We start from the raw sequence: 19105 nt of genomic DNA, 5'->3' as shown, positions 1-19105 counted from the left end.
CTCAGAAGTCATTTATAGACAGGAGAATTCAAAATATTCTGGTTTTGGGACCAATGATCCAAGGAAGGGCACAGAGCTATGAATTTATCTTTAGGGTGAAAGACTTTGCTGCAAGTACCGGGTGACAACAGGGATTCAAAGCCCGCCACAGCATAGTTGGGAAGGTTGTCTGAGGAAAAAGTGAGGGTGCTGATGAAGGAGGCGTGAAGAAATAAAAAGGGTTTTAGGGGAATGGCCTCCGGTGTTTGCAAAGTACGAACCGAAAAACATTCTCAGTACAAACGAAACGAACCTGTTTTTGGCACATGCTGACTCCTGTAGGACGTCATGGGAGCATACGAAGCAAGGCCTGCATTGCTGTTCTGGCAGCAAGCAAGAAGGGTAACACAAAGTTCTGCCCCTTTGTTATCGGCAAGTTCCAAGCACAACTGCCGCAAGGTTCCCGTGTCGTGTGGTATCGAAGGCCATGGATGACCTGTAGTACTTTCACAAAATGGCTGGAACACCAAGCTTTCAAGGAACAGTCACAAAATATGCCTGCTTGTTGACAACATTGCAGCACACCACACAGATGTGCTGCTTGGCAACTTAGAGCTTAAGTGCGTGCTGCTATTTATCGCGTGAAGATTGCCGTTATCATCTGAGGGGATGATTCGAGTGTTTGAAGCACTGTACAGGCACTGACTGAATGAAGGGTTGCTCATGATTCTTTGAATTAAGGGGAAGCTCAAGGTGTACCTTTTAGGTGCAACCGAAATGCCAAGATGTGCTTGGGATCTGGGGATCTTAAGGAAACCGCGGAGTTCTGCCATGTTCTGTATTCCTCATGGTGCACCGTGGAGGTGAGAGCAGGAGGTCCCTCTCTCCTGTCGAGCAGCTGCGTGCTCGTGCTGTGGGCAAGTGCGTCACGGAGCTCCCTCCCACATGACTGGTTTGATTAAAAGTGTAGCAGCCTGGTCCGGCTGTGTGGACAGAGGCTCCGTGGCTCGTATCTTTGGATACGAGCCGGTGAGCGGGGCAAACGCAGGTACGCTTGCTCCATATTGCCGTCCTTTGTCCGGCCCTCATGCTTTTCTTCCGGCCTAACCAGTTGGTCTTGTCAGTGATTGAGTGATACACCCAACATGCTTTATTGGAGAGCCATTAAATGCTTGTGTTGGCCATTGCTGTGTCGTGTGTGCTCCTGGCAGTTCTCTGCCACTACGCCAGTCGGCGGTCCGTGGTGCAGTTCAATGGAGCAGCTTTCCGACTTCAGTGGAGCAGCTTTTGCACTGCAATGAAGGAAGGTGGTCTCAAGCTGCTTGGATTTCGTGGAGCAAGCCTTGGAAGTATGCTATCGCGACAAAGAAGCAGCCTATGCTGCTGCTGTAGGCTGCTGCTGCTGTTTTTTGCATCAAAGGGAATAAGTTATTAGCACGCTATGTAAGTATTTAATATGTCACATGCTGTCTGCTGATAGAATTGCAATGCCCTTCATAGCGTTTTTTGGCAGATGTAGAACTTTGGCCGTTTCAAACTTTTGCCATCCCTGCACTGTTATGAGAGGTTTCACTTTAGATCTATTGCATGCCCGACCAAGTTTGATGTAAAGTTTAAAATCTGTAACAGTTGAGTGTATGCCACGATTTGATATAATTGTGTTCAATATAACGAGGGCTGCCTGTACTTTCCAGGCCATGCAGGAAGCTTCCGTATTTGCTCCTCTTTCTTTGGTGCTGGAATATTGCTGAGCTAAGTGCCGCCCCCTTGCAGTGCTTCCACCTCCTGGACAGGCGCCAGCTGTGCTGCCTCCGCAGAATCAGCCGCCTCCTGTCATGGCGCCTCCTGGCCAGATTCCGGGCTCCTATCTGCCTGCTCCAACGGGCCTCGTCAGCTTTCCCCCGCAGTACCCACCGCCGTACACTTTCCCAGCGCAGTACGCCCCGCCAGCCCCTGCTGCTCCGGCTGTGAGCCACGTCTCGGGAGCCAACATCCCGGTAACTACAGCAATCTTACCACTCATGATGTAAGCCATGAGAGAGGGGTGGAGCACACTCTGTACCAGGGTGCAAATTAAGAATGGCAATAGCTCATGTAGAGTGTCACTCTGCCGAAGCGGTGGACCTGGATGTCAATGCGCACTCATGTTTTGAAAGGAAATGGCAATTAAAGGGGGACACGGCTTTCAACTTGGTGATGAAAATGACCAGAACGACGAAGCCAGCAATAGATTCTCAAGTGCTATAGGCCCTCTGGTTAGCGTGCTCTGAAACTGCATTCCTGATTGGGTGTTGCTTCAGCAGTGCAAGATAATGGTAACTGCGTAGTGCGCAAACAGTTCGTTTTTGCTGCTTTAGTCTGCCAAGCTTCCGTGCTGTCATTTTATCTCCTGTGGTATCTAACACGGACGTTATCGCAACTGGAATGCCTGAGACTATGACACAGATTATGAGCAGTTGCGTGGCTCGAAAGGTGGAGGTCATAGAATGCAATGGGATGCTTGCGATTTAACTGTCGCCTCTCCCCATTGTGTGAATAGTGGTGTGTGCGTCTGTGTTTGACAGCAGGCTCGCAAGCTTTGGAAGCGATTGATGTGATCATACAAAGTGGTCTGAGTTTGGAATAAAAGCCTGTTCATGCCATTAAAAATGTACCTTATGGTCGCAGAGTTTTAGAGATTGAGTTGTTTTAGTGAAATTGATAATACTAATGTATACAGTTTACTTCATATCGGTTGTGCTGTTAAAAATCTTGGCTGGCTTACATGTCAAGAGCATTGAAAAAAAAAAAATGTGCATGCATTGAAGTTGGAGGAGTTGAGCAAAATATTATACCAAGCTTCCAGGTAGCTCGTTTGTATACTTCTTGTGATGCTCTGCATCTAGACTTTTGCCAGTGAACACCTGCATGTACGAGTAAGGGGCCTTGATTTGGCCCCTTGTGCAATGCTATGGGGTCTCATGGTGGGCCAGTCCGTGTCTGTTATGGGCACACAGTTGGGGGTGTCTAGGTTGCATCATTCACATTGTTGTCTCATTTGTTTATGCATACATGAAGTAACCGGGAGGTTTTGTTCTAGTTGCAATTTCTTCTAAATGTTTCACCACAAGGTTCAAGCTCAATCAAAAGGTGTATGCGAATGAATGGGAGAGCCTACTGTACTTTCTTAGTACTGGCGCGTATATGTATGTACATACAAAACCTAGCGACAAAAGTCAGATTATTAGCACAATAGGCTATGCTACAGGGATGTGGTTGCAGCAGACTTCACAGCTAGCCCATTGCCTGCACATTTTCTACACCTTCTCCCAGGCGGCAGCATCACCTGGGAATGCTTTGCCAAATCAAAATGGCTGTGAAAAGACCCTTTCTGATTCACTTCCAGCTTATGTGACGAAAGTGAAAACCAGTGCGAACAGGCTTTCAAGAAGATATTCTGGATCTGGCTCACTCTTGGCGCTTTGCGACATGTTCTGAAATGTCACGGAAACATCGAAGGGAAGCTCAAATTGTTTTTCTCTGCAAACAAGGCTTCGTTTGATGTCGAACGAAAGCTGGACTGCAAAACGCGTCCCCCCTTTGAAGGGGGACGCTCCTCCTGGGGTATTTTTTGGAGAATTATGGGGACATTGTGAGATGGGTCTTTGTTTGACTTAGGTGCCACTTGGTAAACCTGGGCTCTGACCAGGGGCTGTCACGGTGCTGTGGGCCTTCTCCGCACGCCTGTGTAGACAGCGGTTGTGCTTACCGTGACTCCTTTTTCCGGTGTGCAGCAGACACAGGCCCAGAAGCCCCCTTACTATCATGGCGACATAATCTACTACAACACGCAAAGCCAGCAGCACAAGCAGCGACCCACGCCTCCACGGAGGCCCAAGGCTGCCATCCCAATCGTGCCTCCACCTGACAGCCGTGGCGGGGCTCAGGTAGGCGTAGCGGCCTACAGGGGTGTCTAGTGCTTTGCTGTCACCCCAGTGCACCAACTGCATTGTCTGCACTCTGTTGCAGTCGGTGTTTTTGTGGGGAAGGTCCCATGCGCATGGCTCGCTTCCTTCGTGGCTTGGGTGCTTCGCGCACTGTACCCATTTGTGCGTCCCTTTCCGCCGCAACCCTTTACATCGTAGCTACTCCCGCCACACTCTTTGTACGCACCTTCCCGCCTGCAACGACTGTGTGCTTCTGCCTTTGGTTTTGGTTCATCTTGACATGCACTCGTAGGGCTTCATTTTCTAAGGCATGACACTCATGGTGGTAGTTTCTGCTTCACTGCGCACTGCCAAGCTTGCCAGCACGCACAAACATCCAGGTAAGCACGCTGCCCTTCTTTTTGCACCTTATCCCTGTGCATTGTCCTCAGTGTTTCTAGAGACTGTCACTGGTTGTTGTTTTGTGTGTTTACTTGTACAGTGCGCAACACCCTTGTCTATAACACTGAGTTAAAGTTCAACTAGTTACCTCTCAAAACTGCCGACTCAAACTTTTCACAAAAAAGCGTTGAGGTCAAAATATACGGTTCATACTTCAGAATGACACAATAGTTTTCTTCAAATGCTTTTCGGCCGAGGCAAGATAAGGCTATAAGTACGAAACCTGTGTTACGGACGTGTGTTGCCCTCTGTACTTGTGCACAGTAAAGGAGTTGTGAAATTTTTAAAACTGTGTCTGATGAAACTCAAAAGCCACATGTAGGTTTGCATACGGGTGAAGTGATAGCACCTCTGTTACTTTGTAGACAGAAATCTGTCGCCCTAATTCACAGGGTTCGCACAGGTCCTTGAAAACCTTGAAAACCCTTGAATTTAGAAGTGTCAATTTCAAGGCCTGGAAAGTCCTGGAATTTTTAAATGGTCCTTGAATACCCTTGATTTTTCCGGAGAGAATCAATGGCCCTGCCTTTTCACAAGAATTTAAAGTGTTTGTCATGGATTTTAGGTGTTAACAAATGTAAAGAAACATTGTAGCAATCAAGTTTCAGTGTATTGCGTGAAATTGCAAGTTTGGTGGATTTTCATTATTACAAGGCAACATTGGGAGCAGGCACTTGTCAATCCAATCCACATCATGATACAATCCAGTGAAAGCCAGCTTCTGTTCTCTATCTTGCATCTTCCATCTAATCTGTGCCTCATACGCTCCATCTGCATTTGCTTTTACGTGCAAATGGTGGACGTGCACATAGTTCATCCTGCCTTGAAGCAACACTTGCTCCAGCTGATGCTCTTGCTGACAAAACAGAAGATGCAGGCAACATGAACTAAGTTTTGAAATCAAACAGCCTCAGAAAAACACAAAGAAAAAAGAAAACCCTGTAAATACCAGCCATGAAATAAAAAAAAAAATTGAGCTGGGGAAGCATTTACGAACCTGTTAACACCTATCTAAATGTGCACTAATGTGCTTAGGTATTGTTCAATAAAAAACTTTTGCATTGTGTTGGAAATGTTATGAATAATCCCAGGTAAAACATTAGATGGGAACCTTGAAAATGTGTTTTCTGGTCCTTGAAAACCCTTGAATTTTTGCTTTTGAAGCCTGTACGAACCCTGATTCAGTTGGCACAGTCCTGCCCCACTGCAGTTATAGTCCTGCAAGGCCTGCGACTTTTGTCATCCTGTGAGGAGCATGACTGTTCTGCCAAAACGTGCCTGATGGCGTGTATCAGCAGCACGGGCTCTGCACGCGCATGAGCACCAAGCGCGTGCATGTCTGTGCTTATTGGTGGGGGTGACAGGCAGCTGTGCAGCACGCACCCCTCACTCCTGCTCGCTGTGTTTGTCTTGTTTCGGCCAGTTGCCCTTGCACACTGCTTGTGGGGCAGACCACTGGGGCGGAATTCCGAGCGGTGTCTGTTACAAAAATGTCCATTTCGCATGCTTAGAATGAGCTGTGGTTCCTGTTGCGGTGCCTCTGACCACCACCACCACTGCACAGAAGCCAACGCCTGCCTTGCTTATCTTGCCTCGCATCATGTCGTCTGGCCTCAGCCAATCAGACCTCGCCCGAAGTGGACACTTTGAAATGGACAAAACTGAGAATTTTGCCCCTGTGCTCAGGTCAAGGCCAGATGTGTGTGGTGGAAAAATAATTGCTGAAAGGGCCGATTTTGTCATCACTATCAAGGCGGCATAAATAAAAGCAGCAGCTTTCTGGCACCAAGTACCTCATTTTGAATGCAGTGGCAAAAACATAAGATTAAGGATTTGACCGGTAACCAAGTACGTCAGCAGTGGCTTGTCAAGCTTGGTCACCTGATGTACAGGTGCCGTCATAAGTAAATGGAGCACGGGAGCTGTGGCCGAACTGCATAGGAGCGCCGTGTAGCTGCACCAGCTGTAAACGAAAGGAGCAGGCACGCATGCGTGCCTGCTCACGGTGATAGCCCATCTATACTTCTCAACCAACTTATTTTAACGTGGCTTCGAGCATTATTCGCAGCATAGTGGCCTCAGCGATGGCGCTGATAGTAGAGGCGGTATCTGGCAGCATCGCTCACACACTTTCAGCGCACGCGAGCTGCTGGAGAAGAGTCGCAATCGCAGGGATCTGAAGTGACAATTTTTCTTTTCTAATATTTCTAGCTGGGTATGCTATCAGCGCCAACGCTGAGACTAGTATGCCGCGAACAACACTCGAAGCCGCGTTAAAAGAAGTGGGTTGAGATTCATAGAAGGGCCATCTACATCGGCAGGCACGCATGCGTGTTCTGCTCCTGTAGTTTACCGCCAGTGCAGCTACACGGCGCTCCTATGCGGCTCGGCCACAGCTCCCGTGCTCCAATTACTTTTGACGGCACCTGTACAAGTACAGCAGTGGCCATGCGTCGGAAAATTTGTGGCCTGCTGGGAAACCAGCATGCTTCTCAAGCAAATACTCCAATCAATCAAAATCAAATACTCCGATTATTGTGCAGTCATGGTCCGATCCCACGATTTTTGAGTCAGACTATCATGCTTTTTAGAGAAGACAACCCAGCTCCATGGAGGTGCATCTTTCTAGAAAAAGACATGTCCAAGAAAGGGCTAATTAACCCCATAATGAATAGATGAATTCGTTGGTATAGTTGCTTTCATTACTGAAGGGGGTAAAAAGTTAAGTACTATGCAAACTCTTGACAAAAACTGGGGAGAAGACTGACATGGTGCAGACTATAATTTCTATTTGCAGAAAGGAAGCTTATCATGTATCAACACAAGAATGCATGCTACGCACGTGTGAAAAAGGGCAGAAACTAAGAAAAGGCTATATGGAAAAAGAATACATTGCAAGACTGCTCACTTGCGATTGTTTTTTCACCAAAAATTGACAGATACCAACATGCTCCAAGAGCTTCATCAGTCGCACCCAATACTCCTGTTAAATGTGGTTTGCCACTTCGTGGGAACATGGAAGGAAAACTTGCGCACGCATCGCCTTTGTTGAGAATCACCTGTGCCTAAAAAATTTCATTTACGTGCATCATTGCAGTTTTTGGTAACATTGCAGGCCTCAGAGCATGGACTCCATTTGCAAGTTTTGCAGTGGATGGCCAAGTTACTGGTGGTGAAGTTGCGTACCCTGCAGGTGTGTTCCATCAGCTGAGCATTTATACATTGCCCTGCATGACGGGGATTTCATAAACCACACAACCCTGGGAGTAAGCGAAGCACTTTACGTTTTTACTGACCTCTTCCTTTATTGTCATGAAAATTTACTCTCGTGCACAGCTGAAAATATGTGCTGAAAATACTAAACACTCCCTGTACTTATGCCCTTTCAGTCGCCATCTTGTTCTAAGGGCAATGCCATGAACATAGAGAAACATCGCTGTTATGTCCATTTTGTTCTTTTGTTTTCTTTGATGATTCCAGAGTGCAACGATGCGCTTGAATGCAAAGACACAAAGTTTACAAGGATGACCTACTCATTCAGAGGGACAGGGCATGTATAGGGGCGTGCCTGGTCCTATTACTGAGCGATCTCCATGTGCATTCTCACAGGAAGTTGGATCAATTGCTTTCTGGGCTTCGGTACAAAGTTTTGAAGGCTTTTTTGCGTAGGCAACGTCTCAATGCCTTGCAATCTCGATTCTGAGGGCAGTGCTTAGCAAGTTGAAGTATTTGGCCTATTTCATTCCACCTTTGGTGTGACTGGGCTGACAAATGAAACACCGGTAGAAAGCAGTTGAGGGCAGCTGAACCAGCAAGCATGTTTGTTAAAGCTACTCTCCGTGATTTGCTAAGGGCTGCTGCTGCTCTTGTGAAGTCATCACATTAGCTCTAAGGAATTTGTTGCTGTGTTTGTGTCCACACCAGGCTGAGGCAAGTTTGTGTTCTCAGGGGGAGCAGCTGATTGCTGCAGGATTTCCATCTGAGCTTCTCTTTGCAAGTGGTGAGAATCAGCTTGTGGAGTCTTGCACCAGAAGTAACAAAACAGCCATGTTGCCCTATTTTTATGGCATTTTTCTTAGCATGGAGAAGGCAAGTGAAAGGGCAGGAGTGCATGCTGTTTTCGGCGCCAAACAAGGTATACAGGCTGTACATGAGCGTAAATTCCCCAAGACGGTGCAGCGGGAGGATGCCGGAAAAAACATGCGAGGCACTTTGTTGACTACCAGGGTTGTGGGGTTTAGGAAACACTTCTGTAATGCTGGTGATGTATCAGGGTTTTCCTGAAGGAGCATGCCTGTAGCCTTCACCAACGACAACTCGACCATCAACTGCAAAGCCTGCAGATGTAGTCCTTGCTTTGAGGCCTGCATTGTTATCAGACGCACCAAGGATGCAATGGACACGAGAAATTTTCTATGCACAGGTGATTCTCAACAAAGGTAATGTGTGTGACTGGACTGCATTGGCTTATTTTGTCTGTTGATTCCTCGCGCAACAATTGCACATGCGTAACCTCGCAATGTCTTGCTTCTCTGCATCACCTTTCTTTCATTTTTTGTCCTTTTTTTTTTATAGCGTGCAGCAATTTTCACTTCGTACATGATCTCTTAGTGTATATAATGGCTTTTTTCTGCTGCTGATCAGTTCCTATTTTGCGCCGTGTCTTCGCTGCGTTTGTCCTACGTCTTTGATCAGTTTTTATATTAGTATGAGAGGTGTCTGCAAGCTCATTTTCGTTTCGACTATTTTGTAACTGCATTTCTGCGTCGAAATGAGTTAAAAGCTAAGGCGTTGCGCTGCTGAGCACGAGGTCGCGGGTTCGATTCCCGGCCGCGGCGGCCGCTTTTCTGATGGAGGCGAAAAGCAAAAACGCCCGTGTGTACGAGATTTCGGCGCACGATAAAGATCCCCAGGTGGTCAAAATTAATCCGGAGCCCTCCACTACGGCGCGCCTCATCGCCTGCGTTGCGTCGGCGCGTTAAACCCCACAATCAATCAAGAAATGAGTTAAAAGTACAAAAGGTGAAAAGAAAAGCAGCAATTTAAGCAACTAAAGAGAAAAGAGGTCTTGGACTGAAAATATTACTACAGTTTTGATGATGAAAGTTCTGAGATGCAAAGTGTTTTTGTTCTATTGTGTATATGAATTTTGTTTTTGTGTAAAAAAACAGGTATTTTAAATTTGGTTCACAATTTTAAACATGCCTGTGACAGCGTTTGTAAAAAAAAAAAAAAAAAAAAAAAGCCCCCCTGGATATTTGCAGTTGAACACGGTACCGTGAACCGTGCACAAGTCGAGGATTGCAATGAGACTAACATGGCTATTCTGTTTCTGTAACAATAGAAGTTACGACCATTTGAAGTTTAGACTTCGAAGACGAAACTGGTTTGTCGGTTTGTTTGGGTCTCCCTTTTCAAGCATAGAATACGGAGGGTTAAAGCTTCTGCTCCAACACAGAATGATCTTAATTTCGCTGCAGTCTTTGACTTTGCACAATTCACTTGAACCATGTTTAGCTGCATCTCTGCCCAAATTTTCTGCAATAGATAGCTGTGAAATTTAAACCTAAAATTGCGAACAAATTCTAAAATACGTGTTTCACATGAAAACAAAGTCCATACCTACAATCAGAATAAGACACTAAGTATGCCCCCCCCCCCCCTTCCCCCCCTTTTCCAGATGTTCATCATAACTGCAATTATAAAGTTTTAGTTTAGGACCCTCTTTTCCCCCAAATGATGAAATATAGAGGCACTGAAAAAAAAAAAAACTGCTCCAGCCTTTTTGAGTTTTGACCACTTGTGTTGCCTTCTTTGTTCACAGGAGGGCTCCTGTGAGCCAGATGGCTGCGTCTCTCACCCGAACAGATTGGATGAGGAGCTTGAGGAGAGAGACATTATTGGCGCAGGACCCTCTGTCCAAGAAGGCCTGACTGGACAGCAAGCGGTTGGAGGATTGTAGCACAGCTCGTGTTGTTCGTTTGAATCCAAAGTGCCACACGACTGCCGTCTCTATTTTTTGGTGCACGGCGTTTTCTAGGAGTGCTTTTTCATTGTCCCTTTTGCACCGGCTCTCCTTGCAGCTCTCTTGCAAGGAAAGTGTGTCACTAATGGCATTACAGAACCTAGGCACTCGCACGAAAGTGCGGGAGAATGTGAATGACTCGCGTTAAATAACTTAGTTTATTGTTTTGCTGTTCACTGGAAATGTTAGCTCGTTGTGTGGTGTGGTTACTATTGTGTCGTAAAAAGGTTTTTAACCATTGTTTCGGGGTACTAACGTTGGTACACTTGTCCCACCACCAGGTCGGGCTGTAGAGAGCTGGTCGTTGCATGTACTGATTCTTGGCTTTGGTGGCTTTCCCATGTGGAGCACATTGCAGGCATAGAGTCTTACCTTAATGAAAGACCAGAATTGGTGGCATCTAGGCCCTTGCAAAGAAAAAGCATTCACCAAATAGCAGATTTGGCAAAGCCAATTTTGAATGCATAATAGCTGTGCAAAAAATGTAAATAAAACTTGTTTGAGCATTTAAAAGCAAATAATTTTAACCATATGACATGGCACTTGCAAGATCGTTATTGGTTTTGAGGAGGTAGGCAGCCAGTTTTTACCAGTCCTCAATTTTTTAAGGGGTGAAAGGTAACCAAAATTTCATTTTTGTTAAAGGAGTACTGACACGAAATTTCTCGCTTTCAGGTTTTATGGTGTAAAGAATACCTATTGGCCCAGTAATTACGAAAATCGAACCGAAAGCCGTCAGCCGCCAGCATAGAATTAATTATAGCACGTTTATTGCAACCAGTTTCAAAGTCGGTCGCCTTTCGGGAAAATGGCCGTTCGAAGGCCAGTCTGCAAGCGGTAAGCCTTACGTCACGGTCTCACCCGTGACGTCAGGGACATTTGTCGCATCGTCTGCTACGATTGCACATGGTCCACACTCGCCCGTGCAGTCAACATGTCATCTGAATCGTCAAGACTCGGATGAATCGCTGCCACCCGACAGACAGAACAACTTTATTTGGCCAGGCGATTAGGCCGGCGATGTCTTCGCCGTCGTCCGTTTTTTAATATCACTGCGGCTCGAACCGGCGCAGACCGTGATAGCAACAGCTTGTCGCCACTCTTATAATCAATCTGATCGCGAAAAAGAAGTTCCACATGTGAGAAAGTAGATGTTAGTGTGGTGAAAAATTGTGCTAGGGGTTGTTATCAGCGCTGAATTTAAAAGCGGCGTTCAGATATATGCCGCGATGGTAAGCCTACGCTGACCGGTAGCGGAGGTTCGGCGCTCTGACCCAGCACTGCTGGCACCGCGGTGCGGCAAGCGGCCGAAAGATGCCGCCACCTCCGCGCTAGAATCAAAACAGGCCACGGCAGATGTCTTGATCACCGATCGCTGAAACGGGAGTTATCGCCAAAATAAAGCTCTATATGCGACAAAGGGGACGATAGTGGATTGAAAAGTTGTGTAAGGGATGGCCATTCGCAGTTGTACAGATACCGGCGATCAAATATTCGCCACGATACTAAGCCTAAAGTTCCCAACACCCAAGCTGAACCGAGAAACGCCGAGCCCCTGGCTTGGGCAACAGTTCTTGCGGCCGCCGCCGCGCATGAACTCGGTCCATGTTTAGCGCTGCATGTCATCGTGTGGAAAATAATGCATCTTGGCGTCGTCGTCGATTTGCTCGGAGAGGCTTCCACGAGCAGTACTTCGCATTCCGCGAGCTTGCCATAGCACAACTCGGGCGAGCTCGGCGACGCGCACCGCCGTGTCGCTGCGGTGCGCGTCGACATCGCGCACCGCGCGGTGCCGGCACCGCGCAGTTTTCGGCACCAGTGCAAGGCAACACCATGCGCCGGCTACGAACTGAAGAGCAAAGACGTCGAACACGCTAAGTGCGCAAAGTTTACAAGCATTGCTCACACAGCTACACCCACGTCTCCTGCCCAAGTGAATACCACCGACAACAGCAGCACAGGATATCGTTTCCGGTTCCGAAAACGACTATATGACGTCACCCTGAACCGGCCAGACACGCAGGCCGATGTTTCGTCACGCTGAAAGCGATTTCGCTAGTGCTGCCGATTTGTGGAAGCTCGCGGCCGGGACAATCAAACTTGATTTTAGATGTGATTGCGGCCTCGGATCGCTGCAAAAATTTCTGTGAGGCATCTGTACAAACTACTGAAGCCAATTATATCATTTTTTAGGCATCAAAATTTGGTGTCAGTACTCCTTTAATATCTCAAAATTCTAAATGCAGCCAGTTTTATACCCTTGTCACACGGGCACTTTCAATCCAGATTGAAGCGAAGTGGGATTGATTTTTTGAGCGTGCTTGACGCATTGCCGCTGCTGCGCAGCCTGTTTCAATCCTGATGGAGAAGTTGCGGGTTGCACTCACATATGCCAGATGGCACCAAAAAAGCTATTTTGGGGCTGGGGTCTGATAACCCTGTGCAGCCATAGCCGGTATCAGCCGAATTCATCGCCGTGCCAAGGTCATCTATTGTAGCGTCGTCGTTTGTAGCAACAGGTGCAACGCTTTGTGTTGTGGTCGGTGAGCGCTTCTTTTGCGATGACAGGTGGCATCCACCAGATTGTTCCTTCACATTTGTCCCAATATCGACAGTACTGTAAGGTGAACTAACAAAAACTGGCATACTCGATAAAGCTGCCTGCTGCCTGATTGCGCTTAAGGTTTGAGTTTGAGCGGGATCAAACTCGATCGTGATTGAAATTGGCCATGTAGTAGCACTGGATCTGGATTAATAGGTTGATCCAGATCGACTCAATCACGATAGAAAGTGCCCGTGTGACAGGGGTATTATTCAACTGCTAAGCAAAGATGTTCTGCTCTGAGCTACAGTTTTCCTCTGAGTAAGGGGATTTTTTATGCAGTACGGGGCAAAAATATTTTCACAGCCTTAGGTGACACCCAAGCATCAGTTTTACATACTTAAAATACTCGTACTACTGATGTATACATTTTTTTTGACTGTATTCTGGTTTTAACACGTAATAACTGAAAGCAAGAGAAGTTAGGTGTAAAGCAACAGTCCTATTGGGCAATATCAAGCTATGATATTTTTGGAATGATCTTTCATGTAAAGCATAAATTTAGATTGTGAGGTGTAAAAAACGCTTAAGGGTAGCTATACCGAACAAATTGAAACAAGCACCTAAGAGAACAAACATCTGGGTCTGTTTAACTGCTGAATGATTGGCTTTTTCGCATTACAAAAATTTTTACTTGGATATTTTATACGTTCTGATTTGTTCTATTTCACTTTGAGTGGCCCTGAACCAAAAGATAGTGTTCTGGCCTACAAGAATGCCAAATGCCAGCGCCAACAAGAATGCCAGCACAGCGCGTATTCAAGATGAGTGTACAGTACATGCTTGTATCTCTCCGTCCACATGCTTCTTTTATTCTGTGTTGCTTGATGGAGCCGCTATTTAGATGTGTCAAGTGTTACACGAAGGCACTTCATGTGGGATCTGAGAAGTTGCATTAGCATACGTTAGCGTGAGCACCTCTTGTGCATGTGAGCAGTGCATGCAGCAGTTGTATAAACATGCCTACAGATTATATGCAAGCCAAATTGAAGCCCAGGATTTTAATTGCCCCTTTCATTGAGCCTTCATGATGTGCTGGGTGAATAGTGAATCCACCGCGAACGAAGTGGAGGCTCTTATCACAGGAGGGGCAAGCAGAAGCCATTCTCTGGCCATCCTCCCCCCATTACTGAAAATTGTCTCTGTTAAGTTCAGGAGGACGAAATGTTGCACGATTTGAAATTCTTTTCATTTTCTTCCCAGCCCCCCTGAGTTGCACCCTTTTGAGGAGAGGGTTAGTTTTTGTTATTAGGTTGTTGCACCACATGATGGTCACTAAAAGGCCGAAAGTAGCACAGAAAAATCAAAATAATCGTGTTTGCATTCAGATAATTTTTATAATGTGGGGGAATAAAAATGTTGGGTTGCCCACTGTGAACTTCCGTCTGTTAGGTGTGCAAAATAGGACGCTGCCTGTGATTAATGTGCGGGTAAAACAGTAACGTCATATGAGTTTAGTATGCAAGCATTAATCCCGAAATTGTAAAGGATTTTGAACTGATTTTGAGCAGTGTGTGACCAATGGGACGGCGCAAGGTGTGCGAGGTAATGACTGCATCAGTTTGCCAAGCCAGAAATTGTGCACACAGACTAACTAGTATGACACGCATTCTGCTTTGATTGCAGAAGTTGTGGGTGCAAGTATTGGAACTGTTCTGTTCGGCATTGGGCAAGCAACCTTGGTGCAGTACTGTGCATATGAAATCCTACCTGCTTGAAAGGGGCAGCTCAGTGTCTGTGCGTCTATCTTGTTATTCTCAGTGAAGGGGCACTCTAGAGCACATGTTTTGCAATGCGTTTTTTTTTTTTTTCTGCAGCTGGGCGACTTTTGATTCGTTGCTTCTTGGCTTAATCTTCTATAAATGTAGTAAAAACAAGGCTTTTTTAGGATATCTTCCAAAGCCTCCGTGATGTCGGACGCTTATTAAGACAGGGTTTTGTTTGAGCGGAACGGATTGGTGTAGAAGCACAAAGGGCTATATAGCAACGGGGTAGCTAAAGGTAGTGTGCTATGTCAATGAACGAGGGTTTTACATGATAAAATGGATTTGCGTTTAAAGAAGCCATGGCTGCTTTCCTATTTTGTCTTAAGATGTCTTAAGATGCACAGTCTTGTCCTTGTTACCTGAACATAGAGAATCACCCTATGCATGTCTTTTCAGGCAACTACTTTAGGCTTACTGCAACATATTTCTATCTAAGAGTGCTCTTTTGAAGTGACGGATGTTCTCTGATTTGTTGTCATGTTGAGATTCTGCGTAGCTGAAGTTTTTCTGGCATGTTTTGCCTCTAGGTAGCAACACGTCACTGTCTATCAGCATGTGCCCTAGCGTGGTTGTGTGCGAGAAAATGTTCTGCACAGGATTTCATTTTTGCTCTTTGTATACAAAAAGGTGCATACAAGGTGCATTGAAGATGTATTTATTGTGCTTAGCTTTAACGCTTTTTTTTGTGTGGGAGCAGTAGTGGCTGTGTTGCAGTTTTCTTTTAGGGCTAGGATGTACACAAAATTAGTCAATCCTGTATTTTTATAAACATCCAACTCTGACTCATAATTTCAGGAAGAAGCATTGTTATTCGTAAAATTGTGCAAGGGAGCATGAAGTTCTTGTTAAGAGGTGGAGTATGTTTTCGGCGGAAGCAGCAGACATCGTTGCATGGCATCCACCAGCAGTTGTGGCGGGGCAGCCATTGGGAGCAATTTCTATTTGATATCAAACTAATCAGCTAAGTGCAGCCCCCATCCTAGTCTAAAAAATTGGGCCGTGAAGTGTGATCTGAATTGCGAGAAATTTGGGTGCAACTTAGTGAGCAATTAAATCAAAAGGGGCTCAGTTTCTGTTACAGCATCTGTATGTACAGGTGCCCCAAAAAGTAAACGGAACACAGGTTTGAGATTTTGAGGGGATTTCTGCGTCCTGTGCCTAGCGAGCAAAAGTCGCTTTTCAAGAAAGTCATTCTAGAATAAGATCGGGCCGCACATATTCTATTTATCCCGGCAGCCGCATAAAATAGAAATTATTCTAATTTCACGAAGCCATGCTCCACTTACTTTTTGGGGCACCTGTACACATGATTACAGGATGCTCAAGCACTGTAATTTACTTAGTTTTTGCTTGTCTTTCAAATTTTATTTCCAGACTGCAGTGGTGTAGCCAGAAATATATTTCGGGCGGTTTTATACGCCACTGTAAAAAGAAAAAGGAGATAGAGACCGTGCTCGATGCCCAAACAATATATTAAATATTTTTCTCGATGAATTAATTTTGGGGAGTGTTCTGACACCGAAACACCCCCTCTGGCTATGCCCCTGCAAGGCTGAATTTGTATGGGCCATATTTAATGTCGAACATCGCAACAGGAAGGGTCATTTTGTAGTCTAGTAAAGATAAGCTTTCACTGACTTGGGTAGCATTTGCGTAACCGTTTTTCCTCTGTGTGTGGACCTGTCCCACGCTGTGTTGGTGTTCAAGAGAAAACACCTTGTGTTCTGTCTTGGAACAGTTGGGTGGATCCAGTAGATGTAAAGAGGACCATGCTGCAAAATTTGTTGAGGAAGATGAATGCTTGTTTTATTTGAATACTCAATACCCGGGTTAATGCTGTTGCAGTTACTGTTGATGCTGGAATCAGCTACTAAACCCATTGGAATTATGAAACACAGCAACATGATGGGGCAGGGGATTTTTTTGTTACTGCAGAAGCTGCGTGGCCGGTGGAGAATTTTCAGAATTGTAGGGGTCGACTCTGGGATCAGATGTTTGGGGTGCATGAGCAGTGGGTGGCTTCAACCAGGCACAGAACTGATCGGCTCATGAGATACTGAAAGCCAGATCCTCTCTTAAGTGAGCTTGTAGGCGTCATGAGCAGTCCACCAATTCAGAAAGCTTGATTAATCAAGCAGCAGGGCCCAATGCATTAATCTGTAGCCATCGTTTGCGTCTTCGGAGGATCGTACTTCAGTTGTAGGCTTGTTAATCTCTCCACTGTTGGTAGTCTGCATGCCAGGTAGCCAATCTCAACTTATTCTACCTCCGAGCGAGGCCATCTGGTGTCTTCCTGCTTGTGGGGCATGTTTGCTCTGTGACATCGTTGTGTGCCTTTGAATATAAAGCAGTGTGCTTGAACTATGGTGAGATGTTGCAGTTTAGTAGGCAATAGGTATCTTTCGTGTTGACATTATTTGTGTGAATGTAAAGTGGCAGGAAGAGTTGCTGCCATGGTGGCTACACCACCAAGGCAGCTCTGCTGGCATCCTATCTCTGTTTGATATGCCTGTGGGCACGTTACGTTGAATGTGAAAGCCGTTGTGTTTTCTTTTTCTGGTTTTGTGCGTGGTGGATGTTTGTTGTATGTGTGTAATTTATTCTTGTGCGATTGGTTTTGTTGCCTTTGTGTCCTTGTATGTCAGGCAGCGTTTTCTATTTTTGCATGTGAGCAGTTCATGTGGCGAGACGTTTTTTACTTAGCTTGTTGACGTGGCGAGTAGTTTTTTTACTAAGCTTAATAATTTTTATCACATGTATATATTGAGCGAGTAGCATTTATTGCTATTAAACACCTAGGTCTTTTCTATGTACTTCTCATGCAGTCTAATGCTGTGTCAAGAAGCAAATAAATATTAATGTGTTAAAGTGGGTGTTGTGCACCTTACTGCATACTGAGAAAATGTTTTGGTTGGACATTTGCGGGGAAGGGGAACTGCCTTTAAAAGGCTGTGTACCTCGACCAGGAGTGACGCAGTCTCGTTCATAACAGAAACAGAAGCGAGGTGCCTTGTGGAACTGAACGTTTTGTGGAAATTACAACCTGACATTTTTGCAACCTTGACAGTGCATTCGCTATGTTAGCTTTCTGTGAATTATCAGGGAAGCTCTTTAAGTGGCAAAGTTAACACCTGTGCTATCAGGAATGAGCGGGAAGAGAAAATCCTTGTATTTTCTCATCTCAGCACTGATCATATTCCACTGTCTACTTGCCATTGTGTGCGCTACAGGGGCCGGTGATCCTTTTCATAGACTGGATGTGTGGTAGAGGTAAAGTTATAGAGGTAGCGCGAAGTACACTTGAAATCGTGTCCCGTTTCTGCCCCAATCGGGAAAGGTGTAAATGTTCGCCTGATAAGCTTGAATTTGTTGCAGCACTCATGTCCTCTGTATGATACTGTGCGGTAGAGATAAGTGCCACAACAAATCCATGTGCGTTTACTAATTAAAATTATAATTCGGGATGAGTTTGATTCCGGCCACAATGGCTGCTTTTCAGATGATGGAGGCGAAAAGTGAAAGTACCCATGTGTCAGGCATTTAGCTGACGTTGAAGATCCCCAGGTGGTCATAATTCGGAGCCCTCCACTGCAGTGTGCCTCCTAGTCCATGTGTAGCTTTGGCATTAAAATCACTACCCCTGCCCCCCCCCCCCTAAAAAAAAAAAAAAAAAAAAAAAAACGAGGATGTATTTAGCATTTACACTATCACTAAAGGGTCCAGGTGCACCGATATCATTTGTTTCCACAGCATTGATATTTTACATGCGTTATTGGGGAGAGTTGGCAGCTCCAGAAATTCTCGAAAATTGGGTGCCTGGCAAATTCAGGCCGTTCACAGCAGTTGGCAACAGGTGTCTTGCGTATGCGAGGTGCTTGCTTTGGCGAGGTTTGCAGTGCAACAAGACAGCAATATTTTGCTGGAATTTGGTTCAGGAGCTCATGTTTTTTGTACAGGAGGCTTGGGTGTACCATGAAACAACATTCCTGTTTCAACCTACAGCGTGTCAAACCATTCTCGAAACAGTATTCCGGTTTTAATCCGTCCCTTGTCCACCCACCCAATCCTGAAATGCCATTTCTGTTTGAACCCGTCTTGTTTCAACCAGCTTTCCATTGGCCCTTCCCATTTGAGCTGGTCTCGTCTCAACCCATTCCAGTTTCCCATGTCTGAATATATGCATTGGTTTCTGAAAGTGGTCCGCAAAATGTGCATTCACTGACTAGGCCATTCTTTACTCTAAATCCTTTTGATTTTTAGACAGTAATTGCAGATTGGTCATAAGGCACATGCAGCGTATAAAAGATGGCGAATGCCTAATGCACATATCATGCTCTTGATGCATGATGTCCAGCTGTGGTAGCCT

General features: G+C 45.7%; 1 protein-coding gene across 4 annotated transcripts in view; it reads left to right on the top strand.

Moving 5' to 3' along the window:
* Positions 1–19105, top strand: part of LOC144155827 (uncharacterized) — a 126361-nt gene that overhangs the window by 41964 nt on the left and 65292 nt on the right. For 2 of the 4 annotated variants that reach the window (XR_013319650.1, XM_077687498.1), the window contains exons 8-9: positions 1753–1976; positions 3753–3905. Coding sequence is in view for 3 of the 4 variants with exons in the window: in XM_077687498.1 (XP_077543624.1) it covers positions 1753–1976; positions 3753–3905 (377 nt within the window). In the remaining variant the exon portion in view is untranslated. Of the gene's footprint in view, positions 1–1752; positions 1977–3752; positions 3906–10170; positions 17608–19105 lie in introns of those variants that run through there. The other 2 variants (XM_077687500.1, XM_077687499.1) reach the window with 2 other exon arrangements.

The sequence above is a fragment of the Haemaphysalis longicornis genome, unplaced genomic scaffold, assembly GCF_048455015.1.
Source record: "Haemaphysalis longicornis isolate Haplotype H1 unplaced genomic scaffold, Haemaphysalis longicornis Haplotype H1 scaffold_1, whole genome shotgun sequence".
Taxonomy (NCBI): Eukaryota; Metazoa; Arthropoda; class Arachnida; order Ixodida; family Ixodidae; genus Haemaphysalis; species Haemaphysalis longicornis.
This window is presented reverse-complemented; position numbering and strand designations above follow the sequence as displayed.